The 18,357-nt window shown below is 40.4% G+C and overlaps 1 protein-coding gene across 1 annotated transcript in view; it reads left to right on the forward strand.

Annotated features, from left to right (window-relative positions):
* Positions 1-10,420, forward strand: part of ppm1bb (protein phosphatase, Mg2+/Mn2+ dependent, 1Bb) — a 28,449-nt gene extending 18,029 nt beyond the window's left edge. Inside the window, exons 3-6 of the mRNA XM_084740453.1 lie at positions 4,428-4,545; positions 5,126-5,237; positions 6,614-6,671; positions 9,547-10,420. Of these exons, the coding sequence (XP_084596579.1) occupies positions 4,428-4,545; positions 5,126-5,237; positions 6,614-6,671; positions 9,547-9,879 (621 nt within the window). The 3' untranslated portion in view covers positions 9,880-10,420. The remainder of the gene's footprint in view (positions 1-4,427; positions 4,546-5,125; positions 5,238-6,613; positions 6,672-9,546) is intronic.
* The last annotated feature ends 7,937 nt before the right edge of the window (positions 10,421-18,357 follow it).

The raw sequence follows: 18,357 nt of genomic DNA on the forward strand, positions 1-18,357 counted from the left end.
AAACACTGCTCTATCTCATATCACCCACCACATGGTGGGAAATAAGGCCTTAAAATAATATCATGATCTCAGTGTTCAAAATACAGACCGAGTGCTTCTGCTTGACTTAAGTTTGTTGTATAGCTCCTTTTTGTTGTTACAGTCATCTTGCACTTCTCACATATTACCGTTTATTGCATGTTTTATCTTTTGTAACCTCACCACCTCCAGACGACTGAAACTCACCTTTTTGGAACTCCACCTCCACTGTGGAGTCTGTAGCAACATTAATTTCACTTTCAGCCACACTTGTTGTTGCTCTGTGTAGAGATGCACCGATGCCAATTTTCTTGGCCGATTCTGATTTTTTTTTTTTTTTTTTAAGGGTCTGACTTGTCCAGTCCGATTTTGGCCAATTCTAATTTTCAGTCTTTCTAAGAAATATAATTAACAGCATTCACAAACATTTTTGCAACTTTTCTTGTAAGACTAAATTGTATATTTGTCATAAAACACTGACTTACTACATGATTATATTATTATTATGTACTAGAGGGAACACAATCTTGCGAGATTTCGCAGGACGCAATTTCACGTGATCTTGTATAGAAGCAAATGTAAACAAACTGGAGACTGACGCGGTGCAACATTTTGGTAGTAAAACTTTGCGGTGAGAAAAACAGAAGCAGAAGTTAAACGAGAAAATGTTTGAGGAGGCGCATCAACGCAGGTTGTTTATTCTTCAACCAGAAGAGGAGGTGAGATTTTATCTGTCAGTCTGTGAACAGCAGTCTGCTGCTGGCTAACATTAGCTTGCAGGCTGCCCTGCCTACCTGAGCAGCGTGTGTGTGTTGCAGAACCTCTTGCTTTTCTTTTTTGGCACACATGTTAACAGGTTAGAACAACCGCATGAGCAGTTTATCTGACGCCTGGCTGCATTGATGCTTCATTGAGAGGTCCAGCTTCTCGCCTATATTTTCAGCAAAAATACACAGCGAAAGCGATCTATTGACAGTTATATCAACATCGTACCAGTAATGACATCTTTGACTACAGTTCTAATACCTGTATCTGTAGGGTATGTCACATATATGAAAAAATCTGTATTTTTCCGGTGCAAGCTCGCTTTTTCTTTCTCTGTCTTGCTGAATGAAAGGAGGAAAATCACACTGTTTTCTGGTTATCACCACTCTCTTCCAACTCTCTTGCAAACTGGATGTAGGAAGATAAGGCTGGTAATGTTGTCTGTGTACGAGTTGCAGCACATTTAAATTCAATGCTAATAGGAAGCCTCATAATGTTGACAATGTGAGGCAGTCTGTAAACTTTGTCTGATGAAGGTGGCAGCATCTGGAGGCACCTCTGGGACCAGTTTCACAAAGATAGACTTTGACTATGGCTTAGATATGACAAATAGTCAGACTTCAGATAGACGTCTAAATTCATCCGTTGCACAAAGCAGTTTAGTTCTTAACTATGTGAAGGAGGACTATGGCACAGTGAATTCTGGATAAATGAAGAACTTTTTCAAAATAAACAGTGTGACTGACCAAGTGGCCGCTCCAACTGCTCAGCTCTGTTTACTCCAGCAGAAAATATGTCTTTTGGAAGAATGTAACAGTTACAAGGACATTTTACTTGGAAAGTTTAGGGAAGAGTTTAACAATACAAAAAAATCTGATGTGGAAAAACATTCCAGTGACAGTAAGCAGTGTTAATCCCATCAAAGATTTTCAAAAATGACAAAAATATGGTAGAAGACACAAAGAAAACATTGCTCTTTCCACAGCAGTGTTAGCAAAGTACAAATTATGAGCCTTGCTTTCCCCTTTTTTTGTTGTTTTGTTGTTGTTTCCTACTAATCAGTTGATAGCACTGATTGTTACCATGGCAACATGGTAGCCTGAGTCAGCCTGAAGGTTAGGGCGTCTAATTTTGTTGGCTTCCAATTAGTCTTTATTTTTGTGAAATGGTCTAATCGGTAATAGGCAGCACTGGTGTTGTTGTTGTTGTTTGTTAACCAGTGGGAAAATTTCCTCACCGTGGCATCCCTCATCATCTAGAGTGTACTCCAAGAACCAGCCAGTGCACAGCAGCCTAGTTATTTTTACTTTACTGGACGGGTTATCTCAAATAACAGCCACACACTGTCATAAATCTGCTCTGCTGCCGCTGCCTTTTGTGATGTATGTGACACTGTACACTCACAGAAAGTTAGTCTGACCACATTGACTTTTACAAGGTAATGACAAAGTGACTATCTGTTGGTTTAAAGCCTGAGCTCTATCTTGTCTCTGTCTGTGTCCTATAAATTTCAATTAATATGCTGTCCAGTGTTCAGGTTGTGGCCTCCAGCCAGAGGTTGTGCCGTTCTGTTTCTGTGATAGAGCAAGTGAATTAAGTCCATAAAAGTTTTAGAGCTGAAGCAATTAGTCAGCAGATATTTTTTGAATGAATTAGTCAACTTTTCTTTAAGCAGAAATGCCAAATATTTGCTGTGGTTAGGTGTTCAGTAAGGATTGCTCAAGATATTGGATCGTTGGTGTTACATTGACATTTGTAGAGGTCACCTTGTACTTTTGGAAAAATTGCTGGGCATTGTTAGGTATTTTCTAACGTTTAATAGAATGATTAATCTATCAATCCAGAAAATAATCGACCAATTAGGACAAGGAAAGTAATCATTAGAAAAAAAGGTTGAAAAAGACACAACCAGAAACATTCTGTATAAAAGGTAAGAAGTATCTGACAGCGTCTTGTCAAGAACAGCTGATTACAGCCAGGTTATATTTCCAATATTTTTTCTGTATTTGAGAAAAGCTGTTAGCTTCTCTGGTGTTATCTTCAAATCACAACTCATCCTTCTTTTATCATCTCAGCAACATCACAAGAAAAAGCAGTGGTTACTGTAAAGGTGCCTAAAGTTGTTTACATGTTTACATACACCCACTGTTATATATCATTGTGGTTAAACAGACATGTTGAGAACATTTCCTTCCTCATAAAACATTTGCAGAACTGATTTTTTTTTTTTTTAAGATATATATTTTTTTGAAACCTGCAGTGTTTTTACGCCAATGTCTGCTCATAAATGACAACAAATTTAAGCACAGACATAACAAAGATGTTTTCAAACAGTTTAATCATCCTGAGGTTGTCCTGCTCAGCATATTTTTTGGTTGAATGGAAAAATTATATTGCAATAATTACGACAGATATTGTGATTGAGTGATGATGGTGTGGGTTTTGCTGGGTTTGTATCAAACAATCCTGTTCATCCCGTGGCACCTCTGTAGTGTCACAATGCTTCATTTTTGGTGGCGTGTCATGGCACATTTTACCTTTATCAGCCTAGTTAAATTCCACTTCCTGTGATTTGCACTTTTAATTTTGGTGGTAGCTAGCCTTGAGTTTCCCTCAGCCAGTTGGAAGACAGAATCTTAAATGTACTTGCAGCTCTTTCTTTTCTTTTTTGGCTCAAAACAGCTCCTTTCAGGTTGCTGACCCCTGGTCTAGGGCATCTTGAAGGGCAGTGACAAGGTGAAGTTGAGTGCTTTCTAGTCGAGTGAGAATTGGGGCAGAGTTCAGTTCACAATCCTCCCAAATGTCCAACTTGGCCTCTGACAGTGTATTTATCCACAATTTGGTGTCCTCCACTGGCTATTTTTGCCTTTATGTCATCAGTTTTAGCCAGCAACTAGCTGTCATTGCTGTCAGATCAAACGGTGACGTCCCGTTGTTTGACAGGATGTGGGGTCAAAGGTTGTGTTGTAGTCTTTCACAATAAAGCTGATTAGGCTTGATATTACTGTAATAGTGGATATAAATGTTAAAAATACTGCAGAGTCATTTTAAATTCTGCTTTCACCAGGGAACGAAACATATTATTGTACTGTATGTGTTATATTATGGTTCTTGCTTGCTGGCCACCTGTAATTATTTAAGTTTTACCTGTGGCCACACCCGTGATTTTGTATAAATCTACTTTTTACCCATTACACAATGTTTTTGCGGGTCACCTCTCTGCTGCAAGACTCTACTCTACATGGGAAAGCTTTGACTTTAAAAAGCAGCTACAGGAATTGTTGATATAAAAAAAACTGCTTGCTAATGTTGCCTTTTTTGGGAGCAGCAAATCATTCGATGCTTGTAATCAGTGTTTTTTTTCCCTCCTCTTTTTGTTAAGTAGTGTTAAAAACACTGACTGCAGGCTAGTTTGCTCAGATTTATATGGACAGGGAAAGGCCCAAATTTATTTTAAACAAGATTTAGGAACATTGTGACTGCATAGCTGCCCAGTGATTTTAAAGGGGTTTTGTTTAACACCATTTTTGTGTCATTTAAAAAAACTTCTTGCAGAGTTACAACTGCAAAATCTACCTTATGTACTACTTAGATTTCATTTCACTCTTTATTTGTTCTGTCTGTGCCTGTCCTCGTTCCTGCAGGGGAGCAGGGACAACATGAGTGTGGTGCTGGTGTGTTTCCCCGGAGCTCCCAAGATCTCAGAGGAGGCTGTGAAGAAAGAAGAGGAGTTGGACAAATACCTGGAGACCCGTGTTGAGGGTCAGCACACACACGGCGTGTACACACAGTTTCACACATACAAACATAACAGACATACAAATATTTAAAAAATACTTAAGTCTTTATAGTTACAATTACTCGTTTCACTGTTTTTGAGGAGCAGCACTTCTTACTATTTTTCTATCTGTGATCTGTTCACTGTATTTGAAGCTTGTGGTAGATTTTTAGAAACATTTAGGTGTTCAGTTGTAGCTTAAGACCTACACTCTTCTCTGGGCTCAGCTGTCTTTTCGATGCCTCTTTCAAAAATGTTTTTTAAAAGGTTAAGTGAAACAAGAGGCCACATACTGTGCTCAGTTTCTGTGGACATAACCAGGACAAAATAAACATTCTTTAGGTAGTACAAATATTTGAAATCAGTCTGCTGCACACACTGGTGCTGCAAATGTTAAGCAGTGGTCTATCAGATTTTTCCACTACCATGAGTGATTTCGCAGCTTCTGCAGAGAAAAGTAGTGGTTTAAATCCTAAATCTTGGTGTATAATATACTATAATCTTGTCTCAGTAAACAAGATAACGTCTCACGCACCCATTTGTCCTCTTTATGTTTGTGTTTAGAGCTACTGGGGAACTGTGGGGAGGCTGGAACCCCTGACCTGGTGTCTGTCCTGAGGAGCATTGCCACAGAGAACATCCCCAACCTTCCACCTGGAGGAGGCCTGGCCAGCAAGTAAATACACAACACTTAACTACATTTTTACACACGTAAACATTCTGTATTATACGTGTTACTGGATTTCGCTATCCACATGCATTATTTTGTTATGGTTTAGAAACTTATACAATTCATGATTTATCACCAGGATATTGCATCCTAATGTATGCACAAGTCATAATTGAACTAAAAGTTTGATCCCCTCACAAGTCACCAAACTAATTCTTTAAAGAAATGCGTTAAATAAACATGAGAGATTCAGATTATACAATATTTTTTTTATTATCAACCAATCATTTTGTCTGTAAAATGGTCAAAAATGGAAAAAAAAGCTGGCCATGTCTTTCCACAGCCTGAGGTGATGTGTTAATATTGCTATTTTTTATTCAATCAACACTCAGTAAAACTCAGTTTAATATCAGATATGACAAAAAAGCAGCTAATCCTCACATTTAAGACATTTTGGAATATTTATTTGCTTGGAAAATGACTAAAACAATTCATCAGTCATCAGTCAAATATTTGTAGATTTTCTGTTAATCGAGCTGTTTTCTTTAGCTCCACAGATAAATTATATAAATTAAATAAATGTAAGTGTTATGTAATGATGTCCAGGAAATGTAGAATCATCAGTCAGTTGAAAGCCAGTTTAGAAAGAGCTGGCCTTTAAGAGAAAATGCCAGAAGTAACTATGCAGTCTGTGAATGTGAATTACCTTGTTACCTGTTATTTTTATCATTGGTTTTATATTCATCCAGGTATATTTGTCGTGGAAATGTAGAGAGCTGTGCAATTTGACCAGAATCCTATATCCCAATGTAGGTCATTTCATATCCGGATACATATCACGTTAGAGCATGTTTTCTATAAAGTCATTGGCTCAAATGTGCTCAGTGCTCAAATTTCTCTTCTTCCCCTTTATATTCTAGTAGACAGAATATCTTTAGATTTGTTGTTCAGACTAAAACGCCAATTTGAAGTCACCATCAGCCCCGATAGGCTTCTGTTTTTTTTTTAACAGTTTTCTTATGTTTTATGGATGATTATGCAAGAAAGTAATCAGCTGATTAACTGATAATGAAAATAATTGGTAGGCTTATACTGAGCCAGGCATGTTCCCACACAGATAATGCGTGTGCACTCAAAAACTTACAAACCTGCAGGTAACACTCCTCAAAACACTTAAATGTGCACATTCATAAAGTGATCCTGCAGTCGGTTTATGCATGAACAGCGGATGCTTGGGTATTGACTCGTTTGCTTTTGTAGCTCCATTAAAACGTTATTGATCAATATACATTTGCAGGGACTGAACAGAGACTTGTTTGTATTAAGTAGGGAGTTGTTGTCTTCTCTAAGCAGCGAGCGGTGTGCTGTTTGTGTGTTTACAGACGGAGTGTGATCGAGGCGGTGTACAACAAGCTGAACCCTCACAGAGAAGAGGAAGGGGTGAGTCGATCGCTCTCTAAACCCCTCACCCCTCCAACTTTTCACCCCCACCCCTCAACATGACCTCATAAACACACACCAGCCCAGACAAGGACACTCTTTTGTGTGTGCGTGAATGTATGTATGTGAGTGAATGAGGGTGGAGGATGGATGTGACAGAATAACCTCGGCGATCTCAGGATAAATCAATAACTCCATGTTGAAAAGCGCCGAAGCCTGGTGCAGTCTGATCAATTCTGTATTTATCCTTGAAATAGTGTGTACATTAAGACCTCGATAAACCTCTGCGTGCATGTCTTTCAAACTAGCAAACCTACGGACGACTTAACTGACCTGAATTTAACAGTTTGATAGTACTGGGGCATCGGAATCTTTGATTGGAGGCCTTTCAGACGATATCTGTTGAATCTACTGAGTAGAAGATTCAACCCGTTCTCATCCTAAGATTGCAAATACTGATGCTGCCTTGTCACACTCTTGGGCGTCTCATAATGATGCACAAGATACCCTTTTTTTTTTTATAGCCCCTTTTACTTTAGGCAAAAAAACACAAACATCTGGCATTTGTATTCAGTGGTAAAGGGTAAAATCAGCATTCAGTCTCCATCAAATGATTCTGCAGTAGTCACAGGTATTTGAAACATGACGTCCATAACTTCTGCGACTCTTTTGCCCCTTTTCCAATCCATACGCATGAGCTGGCCTGGCTTGACCCGGTTTGACTTGGCCTGTCAGTCCAGCACTGCAGGGATTTGCATCTCCATTACAACATGGCGTGAAGGTGTGCATTTGACTGAGTCTAGCAGCTGTAAAATGGTGGAGAAATACTTTTCATTTTGTATAAATTCTTCACAATAAAAGTCCCGTTATTTTGTTAGTTAAAAGCTTTTTTATGAAGCAGCAAAATCAGAAATGTTGGGTTTTCATCAGCAGTAACACAACTCTTACCCAGCTTAAAGCGAACATAAAACAGTAAAATAAAGCAGATGCTGGAAGGTATAAACAGGAATGCAGGAGAGAAACTAAAATTCAGACCGCAGAGTTTCAGTTAGATGCTACTGATAACTGAACACACAGACACTTTTATAAATGCCATTCTCTCTGCTCTTGAATCTCAGTTTTCCAGTGCTTGTGTGACATCGGACATGACATATCAGGGAAAAAAAAAACAGAGAAAGCCAAACTTGTGTGCTGGCAATGGGAAAGCAGTTAATCAATCAATCAATCAATTCAGCAGTTTTACCAGTGTTTAAAAAAACTCAGATATACACACTAATTTTGGTATAAAAAAATCTTTAAATCTCGCTGCTGTTTGGTTTCACATGGGACATAAACTTCAGCTTCTTGGATGAAAGTCCAGCGTTTGTTTGACCAATCCATCGACCCCACTGTCTTCACATGCTGACCTTCTTGCTCTTTACTCTACGTCACCTGACACGGATGGGTTTACACTGTAGTTACTTTAAAGCTTCGTGCATTCGTGAGATGCCGAGGGGTGTGACAAAACATCAGTATTTCACAACCTGGGAATGAGAACTTCTTTTCCCTCATTGAAAAATCCAGAATCTATGAAAAGAGAGAACTTTCTACTTTCAGCAGATGAATGTGAAAACAGACTTCTAGTGTTTAAATCTGTACATGCATACATTATTGTACACAGAGAAGGTCAACCATCCAAGTGACAATAAGCTATAGGATATTGTTAAGCATATTGTTCACAATGAAGTGTATAATGGTGTATAACTGAAGCGTACAGCATAAGTAAAATGTGTTGAAATACTGTGAAAGGGTAAAGTAGTTTTTATGGTAGACCATCACTCAACAGCAACACTTAAAAAAGGTTTTTGTTTTTTTTTTCAGTCCTGTGTTTCTCAGTTAGGCTATAAATCAACCAATGGAATATTATAATTCTGTAAAATCATGCCATGATCATTCAGGTGAATTAACTAAATGCTTCTGAGTAGTGCTTGAAATCGTATAATATGTTATTGCTTTAATAGTCAACTGCCCTCACTGAGGGCCCAATCAGCACTTTTTGCAGGATGTAAATCACGAAGCACACGACACTGCAGCGTCGTGCTGGTTTCTAGTCAACAACCAACAGATTACCTGTCCTTAGCCTAATCGTGATGGTGCTGTAAACTCAGATCTGTGTATATTTATTTTTGATTGCTAGAAGTATTTAACTTCCTAGTTGGTAGAGAGTTATTTAGCTGCCTAAACATCTGCATAAATATTGGATAGGCAGAGGGCACTTGCTCTGATTGAGGTGAGAGGTTGTTTCCAAATACTACGCTGGACACCGAGAGATGGAGATCCAGGTACATGAAATCCTCCAAAAGAGGAGAAATCAGAGTTTCTTATAACTCATAAGTAAATACAGCTGTAGACAATATAAAATCACTCCAGAGTACTTCAAATCAAATTCCAGCTTGAGAGTCAGGGTTCATTTCAAGTGTAAGAGGAAAATTTTTACCTGTTTTTTTTTTTTAATGAAAAGGTCAGTTTTAAACAGTGTGGATGTGATGGTGGAGCTGTGTGTGTGTATGTGTGAGTGGCACAAGTGTGTCATATTAATGTCAGTGGAGACTTGACTTGCAGGCTCTTTTCTCTGGGCTGTGTGGGTGCTGACACCCCCCTCTCTGTTACACCATACAGCGAATATCACAAAGGGTTGTTGGTCACAGGGTCAGAGGTAGCGTTTGCATGGGCCTGTTCGACTCGTCACGCTAGTGTGTGTGGTAGATATTTAGTGTGACAATGATGTGAGTACTGTGCCGCTGTTTGTTAGATGTGTGTATGTGTGTGTGTGTGTGTGTGTGTGTTTGACCATGGAGTGTGCCTGCAGAGTCTGACCCCTGGCGTGTCACCTCAGGCCTGTGCGGGGGGAGAGGAGGAGAGTGAGGAGGGAGGTGGCAGCACGGCGGCTCATCTGCTGGAGGCTCTGCGGCAGTTCCGCCTGCACCACCGGGGGCAGTACCGCACGGTGCTGGAGGAGTCCCTGGCCGCCTACCACCTGCGGGGGGAGAGCGCTGCCGAGGGAGCAGGGGAGGGCAGGAGGATCTACGTCGACGACGACGACAGCGACGGCCAGGAGCAGCCTGCCTCCCCTCCCTCTCCCCCCTCGCCCCCACCCTCGCCTGCCACTGCAGAGCCGGAGGCCCGCCAAGACGCGCCCGTCCCTGAGTGCGACCCCTCCTCTGAATGAGCACCCCGCTGCCTGCCCGCATAACCCACCCACCCATCCATCAGACCCCAGAGCGCTAGACAGATGTGCTATGACCTCTCCTCCTCTTTCCTTCATCACAGAACCTGAATAGACACATCGGCCAATAACTACCAATAGTCAGCCATTCATAAATATTTTAAAGGGATAGTTCTTACTTTTTGAAATGGGGTTGTATGAGGTGTTTAATAATAGTCAGTTTATTACCTATAGTAGATGGCAGTCTGCATGCCCCCAGTTTGGATAAGCAGAGAGGAGAAGCTAAACACTGTACTGTTTTTGTCGTGGAGAAAATAAGTCCTTCTGGTAGACTCTACTGCAGAAAGAAAACTGCTCACCACAAGATATGTAGATTATCTTAAGTAACTGGGTCATGATTTTTGGGAAAACACTGGTTTTGAATTTTCCAGATGCATTTTTGGTGCCTTGAGCCCCTCAAGTCTAGTTGCATTATATTTAAGACAAGACAGACATCTTCATGGAAGATATCTCTGAAACTGCAGGTGAGGGAGGAACATGTGTGTTTTTGATTTTGGGGTGAGCTATCCCTTTTACAAAAGACCCATTTAAAAAAAATCAATATCATTATATTAATATCATTATATTTCCACTGCTTTACTTTGCTGTCAGACAGCCTTTTCTTATGGGAACCCACAGTTATAAAAGCCATATTCTCACTCGCTCCAGACCAACCAAACTCCATAGACAAAATTAGAAATGTACCTCACAGAACGCTGGAGTTGCTGGTTTACTGCTGCCGCAACTGATTAGTGTGTTTGTGTTATTGTGTGACTTCAGTGTTTAAAAAGGTTAATTGCATTTCACCAAAGCCACACAAGAACACAAACACAGAGACAGATTGAGGCAGCAGTAGACCAACAACTCTCCTGTTATACAACGTAAAACTGCTGATTTTGCCTATGGAGTTTGGTTGGTTTGGAGAGAGTGATACTTGGCTTAAGTGTGGTTTGATGTCAGAAAATGTTGTTTAATGGAAAAGTAAAGTGATGAAAACATTATAAATTTAGTTTAGACGTAATCTGATGCTATTTGTTTTGTTTTTTCTTTTGAGGTGGGCCTTTTTTAAATCAATAGACACCTCTACCACTGATATCTGTATCTGTAAATTATGTATTTTTGATTTTTGGGTGAGCTATCCCCTAAAATACCTTTTGCTTCTGACCCTGTCCACAGCAGTTCATTGCTTTGGCTCTGTGTTGAAACAACTCGCTGCTTCTTCAAACTGGGGGTGTGTCGGCTGAGATCTACTGTAGTTAATACACTGACTATCTGAGTACCTCATACAACTCCACATCAAATAATATGAACTATCCCTTTAATAATGCAGCGGGAATAAAAATGGCCGCTCTGTCTATTCAAGGTCTGTCTCCGAGCCACATATATACACCTAGTGAGGACTCTCTCTTTGTTTGTGTGTGTGTGTGTGTGTGTGTGTGTGTGTGTGTGTGTGTGTGTGTGTGTGTGTGTGTGTGTGTGTGTGTGTGTGTGTGTGTGTGTGTGTGTGTGTGCGCGCGCGCGCGCGCGTGCGTGCGTGTGCGTGTGTTTCTTTCCCTCTGACCACCTTGGCTTGGATCCCCAAACTTGCCAGCCACTTTTACAGCCTGATCACACAGACTGATGTTTACAATAGAAAATAATCAATAACAAATCATTATTACATGCAAAAGTGGCTGGTGAAGCAGAAATGAACCTTGCACTCCTCATGGCCTACATTTACCAGTATTGGCTTCTGGCTGATTTTCCTACTTGAACATCCCTCCCCACCCCTCCAGCCTCACCCCCCCCCACCCCACCCCATCTTACAGTGGACGAACTGACAAAGAAAAGGAGAGGAGACCTGCTGAACTGCACCGTCTCCAGGCCAACTCCACCTACAGACTCAGAACACACTCTTTTTTGCGTATATGTATGTATGTATGTATGTGCGTGTATGTGAGTCTGCATGAGCTCAAGTGACCGAGAAAGAGACCAACCATCACTACTGAAACTAGTTTTTTTTTCTGGTGGTGGGCGAGTGTTCGCCCATTTATCAGCTCCTTTGGTTGTTCAAAGCAGTCTGGGTACTAAAAAACTGGGCAGTTTAACACAGAGGGACACTTGTGTAGGTGGGTTTGTGGGTGTATACTCATAGAATGAGCTTCATTTCATTAAAATCATTCCCCTCACCACATATACCTATTTCCACTTCACCTAATGTGTTAGCACGCTGCCTCACGGTCACGCACACAGAGGTTAGATTTTATTCCTGGCTGTTGTTATTCAGGAGAATGCGAGTGTGTCAGTAAACACACTGGTACCAAGTGACCAAAGGGGCCATAAAGATGTGTGTTCCAATAAAAATGAGACTTTTTATCCTCCAGAAAATAAAATTATTGGATGGATTAAAAATGGGGAAAATTGTGGCGCAAGATGAAAGGTCATAAATATTCCAAAATCAAAAGGGTTTATCCTTTTGTACAGTGTTGTTTTTTTCTTCTTAACTGTGCAGTATCTTGCTTTACAGTCAGTGTTCTGTCGTTCTGTCAGTGTTAGCTGCAAACTGCTTTTAGCAGCTCACATCACAGCTACTGTAGAAACAGAGCAGTTTGGGACTGTCTTCCACTTCATTGGAGACAAACCTGTGAAGAGCCATAGAACAGCTCAAGGAGGTGACTTCACTGCCCTTTAACGGAGGAGTGGTGATTAACCAGACGCGCGTTTGCCGTGACAACCAGCCAGTCTTCACGTTTGAAGTCTTTTCTCTCGTAAAGCTAAAAGTATGGTAACATTTTATAATAACCAGCATTAATAAATGGTGCATTTATAGTTAATTAAACTTTGTTAGTAGTTATTTTACTGTTAAAAATGAAATATAAATATGTTTATTAAGCATTAGTAATTCTACAATTAATATTATTTTATCATTAGTTTGTGTAACAAAGATTGTATTTTGTATTATAGCTGACGAGATCATAATGTTATGATTACATTACTGAACTATTTTATATTTCCGTACATAATAAATGTCAACTATAGCATTACTAATAATTATTAAACATCATTAACCATCATTTTGTGGTTTCACTGTAACTGTTAATAAAAATTTAACATTTATTAATGATCGTTATTTTAATGTGTTACCGAGCTCCGTTTTGCCCCTTGTGGCGATTGTGGGAAAAACACCTGCTACAACTGCGGTTCTTACCAACTGTCAGGTACCAGTGAATGTTTTCTGCCCTCTGGCCTCAGGGGGCAGTAAGGAGACCATTACAGCTTAGTGCAACACAATGACAAGAGGAAGACACTACACTAGAAAACGTACTCAGACTAGTGTCACAAAAGTGAGATTAATCTTTTATCAAAGGTGTTTTCACACGTACTTTTGTTTGGTTTGGCAAGTGTGCGCCCCGTCAACTGCCCCACCCCCATTAAAGGGAAAATTCACCACACTTTATGTGGGTGTCCACTCAGTGTCGATGGTAAATGTAGTCAACTGAAGTGAAGCTTCAAATTCCTCAGAGTGTGTGTTATTTTGACCAAGGAAGCTGAGTTGTCCTGTTGAATGAAGCAATGCTGGCAGTGCCTACATGTACCAGGATGCATTGTGTGCAAGTTTCTGACGCCCATGTTGCCATATATTAGCCCCCCAGCCTATAGCTATTACTTTATTGGCCATAACATAGCGTCAGAAATACTCACTGGCTACTCAGAGGAGGAGACTAGACATCCAAGCTGAAATAGCCTGTAGCTCTTCCTGCATCCAGTGACATCATTGTGACATTAGTCATTGCGGGGTCTTGGTCAATATAGCACTCACTGAGGAATTTATAACTTCAATTGACTACATTTATTACACTGACTGCACAGCCAAATGAAAAGTGGTGAATTTACCCTTTAAAGTTAAGTGCACAGCTGCGTTCTAAGGGAGTGAACAGTGCTACTGTTGGTTTATCAGTGTGCTGTTGTTGGTAAAATGTCTTCATCTATGTTTACTTAATGTTAAATGCTAGTAATGCATGTTAGCATGATAATGCTAGCTGATTTGAGCTCGACACTAATGTCATCATTGCTAACATGCTACTGCTGGGCTTAGGTGCAACTTTTCTGATAAAATAAATCTTAGACAGGTGGAAGTTTAGCTGAGTCAAACTGGGTAGAACCTAACCTGTGACGTTGAAGGGACAGTTCATCCCAAAATAAAAAATACACATTTTCCCTCTTACTTGTCCATGTAGGTTGTTTTGATGTGGGTTTTAGAGATATCGGTCATAAAGATGTATTCTCCACGGTGATACAGTTGATGGATGTAGTTTGGTATAAAGAAAATAGTTCCTTCACAAAACTACTCACAACAAGGCCTGGGTTATGATTTCTTAAAAAGTTTTTCCAAACTTTTTTTGTTTTCGTTTTTGGTGTTATGAGTCCCGAATGCTGAGTGCCGCCTAGTTCCATCTCAACAGCTAATATCTCCAAAACTCAGCAGCATACACCAAAACAATCTAAATAGTTCCACAGGAAGAACAGAAAACATGTATTTTTGATTTTGGGGGTGAACTGTCTCTTTAAGAACTTCAGACACAATCAACCATCTTGCTTTAGGTGACAATTTTGCCTTTGTTTTAGCACACTTTAGCCTGTTAGTTAGCATGTTAGCACATTGGTGCAAGTCAACATGCTAACAGCTAACTTATGACATTTCAGTATTTGGCTTGTTTTCATGCTAACGTTGAGCATTAAGTGTTTATCGTGTTAGCTTGCTAATATGGTAATATTTATCATGTTAACATGCCAGCATGCTATGTTATCATTAGAGATACTCTGTCATGGATTCAAGTATTACACAAATGTTTCCTCCAAATATCAATCCATCCAGTAGTTTTTAAAATATTTGCCCCTGAAGTGTTAAATGTGGTATTAGCTGCGTCAGGATGTGTTTCAGCCTGATAAAAGCCCACATACAGAATATATTTAATTCCTCAGAGGTTGTGACTGTTTAAAACAACTCAATCTAAAACTCTCCCTCTTCTTGACTCAGACAGACTGAACCTGCCTTGCTTTTATTCCTCTTCTTTAACAGCAGGCAGAGGGAGGTTATTATGAGTCTTCATAATGCCCACCAGTACCCAGTGACTCTGGTAATGCATGCACTGCACTTATCTTTTCAATATAAGGCACTTAACTATCAGAGGGGAGGTTATGCTAAACACTGTGTGTATGTGTGTGCGTCTGTGTGTGTGTGAGTTGTATTTGTATGCAATTATATGTTGGGCCAAATCAGTCCCACACAGTTAAAAATGACAAATGAACAAATAAAAGTGATTTGAGGTATAATGCTATGATCTGTGTCAAGTGTATCTCACTGTGATCTCACTGTACAGCTGTGTTTTCTTCTTTTTGTCTCGCATTGAAGCAGAACAAGTCATCTTTTCCCTTTTAAGATGAGTTTAGTTTAGTATGAATCCCTGACAGAGCCCTGAGTAATATGGTGGCCTTTGATAAAGGGCTGTTCCTCATATTTAATGTGTTGTTTATGTTTCTGTGTAGGCTGTGAAGTGTTTTTGAGAACAACTCAAGCAGAAAGTAAATCCTCACCTTCCTTCTTGCCCTCCTCTGTTAGCTTTTAGCTTTAGCCTTGACTCATAATTTCATCTCAGCTGCTTAAAGGGATATTTCAGATTATTTAATGTGGAGTTGTAAGAGGTACTTCTCCATAGTCAGTGTATTACATAATGGCCAACATGCACCCAGGTTAGCAAAGCAGCAGGAGTAGGAAGCTAAGCAATTTGGTACTGTGGACAGAGTCAGCAGCAAAATGTATTTTAGAGACATAAAAAAGGTCCACCTAAAAAAAATCAATGTCAGTTCACAGGGTTTCTGCAGGTCCTTTAAAAGTTTAAAACCCAATAATCCGAACTTTGGGCCTTAAATGTCTAAATATGACTTTTACAGGTTGAAATATGAAGTTAATGTGACTCATAAAGTTGCATTAACTTCAGTCTTGCTTTTAAATGTGTTTTTCAGTAAAAAAAAAAAAAAAGTATTCATTACACTGTAACAGCTACAAAACAAACACTGAACCAATGACCACTAATACAAACTGCATGTATTTTTTTGCAACTATGGATGTGAAATAGGTCTTAAATTGCATTCAAAATGTTTTTTAAATAGTCTTAAATTTAACTTGTTGAAACCTGCACATATGAGGTTAAGTGTGCGCTATATTTAGAGTATTTTCACCAGTTTACCGTGACATCAGACAGTCTCTTATGATGGGAAATCGCTGATATATAAGACAAATATCGCTCCCTCAAAACCAACCAAACTCCATAAGCGAAATCAGTGATTTTGCCTCGCAGAACACAGGAGTTTCTGCTCTACCGCTGACTCGATTGGTTTGTTTGTCTATGTTACTGTGTGACGTTGGTCTTTTAAAGGGTTAGTTCTGATTCACCAAATAGACACAATAACACTAACTAACAAATCCATTGAAACCAGCTTCTCCTGTGTTCTGTGAAGTAAAATTAATGTTTTTCCTTAAGGAGTTTGGTTGCCTTGGAGAGCAGCTTATATAATGGTGATCACCTGCCAGAAAAGGTTGTCTTACTGCAAAGTAAAGTAGTAAAATATTCTAAATATAACATACATTTAACAGGATAGATTTCTTTTTATGTGGGCTTTTTTTAAGTGGCTAAAATACATTTTGCTGCTGACCCTGTCCACAGCAGTTCATCCTCTCTGCTTCTCCAAATGTGCTGACCTCCATCTACTGTAGGCAATACACTGAGAATTGATAAGTACCTAAAATAATTCAAACTATCCCTTCAAAGGCATTTTATTGTTTCCTTTAAAACAATAGCAGCTCTCAAGTTCGAAAGCTCAAAATAAACGCCTGCCGCCTCATCGCATGAGCTGGCGGTGGCGGCGGTGACGAGCGGAGGGGAGCTGCTGTAGACTATAGGGACTCCATTCTCTCCATTTCTCCCCGTTTTTCAGTCTGACAGTTGGCCTCGTGATTCTCCGCAAGGTGAGTCATCAGAGGTCTGGGTATCTGGTTGTGTTAGCGTGCAGGGGAATCTTTCACCGTTATCCATTCAGTTTGAGTAGATAAAAAGAGGGCAGCGAGGTTCAAAATTTGACATTATTTAAAGGCATCAGGAGCAGTTGAAGACGCAGCAGCACAAAGCTAACACACACCTCTCTCCGTCTCTTTTCCCTTTTCTTTTTACTCACCCAGACTGCCAGCGAGCTGGAAGACCCCTGGTAGCCGTGGCAACGACCCCCGTCTCCTCCTCCTCCTGGTCGATCGGTGCATCCGCCCAAAAAGGAGGAGCGTGTCTCTCTTCTCCATTGCGCCATGTCTTTCTCCACTAAAAAGAGGACATGTGGTGTGTGTTGGAGTGCGTGAGTGTGCGTATGTTGGTTGTGCATGTGTGTGTGTGTGTGCGTGTTTGCAGCAGTGGGACAAAGACGACAACGACAACTACACACACACACGCATACTGCTTTAAAAACCTGGAGGAAAAATCACTTTTCAGAAATGTCAAGATTTTATGAACTGAAGCATTGTGATGGTAGAGATGATTTTTACCATTGAGGTGTTTTTCTTTTCTTTCTTCTTGAATGTTGACACCTGACTTCACAATGACATGAGGACCTATAGTGTGTGTATGTGTGAGAGAGAGAGAGGAGTGTGTGTGTTTGTGTGTGTGTGTGTGTGTGTGTGTGTGTGTGTGTGTGTGTGTGTGTGTGTGAGTGTGAGTGTGAGTGTGTGTGTGTGAGTGTTTCGAGGAGGGCCAAGAGAAGACAGACTGTGGATAAAGACTTTGTATGTAATTCTTCTTCTCCTGGACTTTTTTCTTTTTTTTTTGTGCTCCTGGGTCTGATAATCGCCTAACACCTTTGCTTCTCCCCCTCTTAAAAAGACACACACACACACACACGCTCTCTCTAACACACACAGACACACACCGAAACCATAAACACCCCCCCTCCCCTCCCCTCCTCCACCACCCCCCCCACACTTCCACCTGTGCACGTATGTGATGTGCCACCTTCGCAGGGCACTGCATGAGGACTTTGGTTCAACATGTACAGCTACGTGGTTTTCTAGTCGAGCCGGAGGGATGGAGGGATGGACGGTGGGATGGATGGACAGCCATTGGTTGAGACTGACTGAACCCGAAGGACCTCTCTGTACTCTGATTGGCTCCTGCCTGCCGCCGTGTGAGAAGAAGTGGAAATGATTTTGATTTTTTTTTTGTTTTGTTTTGTTTTTTTTTTTGTTGATACTATTAGGATGATGACGATGATAATCATGATGGGGAAATTGGGAGGTTATCTTATTCACTGAAGAGCCGAGTGCAAGTTGGGACTCATGGAGGCGGGGTGGCGGGGAGGATGGGTGTTGTATCACTGGTCGGAGCGTGGTGGGACCTCCCTTCCTCGCCACCATCATGGTTG

This window comes from Lutjanus erythropterus, chromosome 17 (assembly GCF_056507025.1).
Source record: "Lutjanus erythropterus isolate fLutEry1 chromosome 17, fLutEry1.hap2, whole genome shotgun sequence".
Classification (NCBI taxonomy): domain Eukaryota; kingdom Metazoa; phylum Chordata; class Actinopteri; order Lutjaniformes; family Lutjanidae; genus Lutjanus; species Lutjanus erythropterus.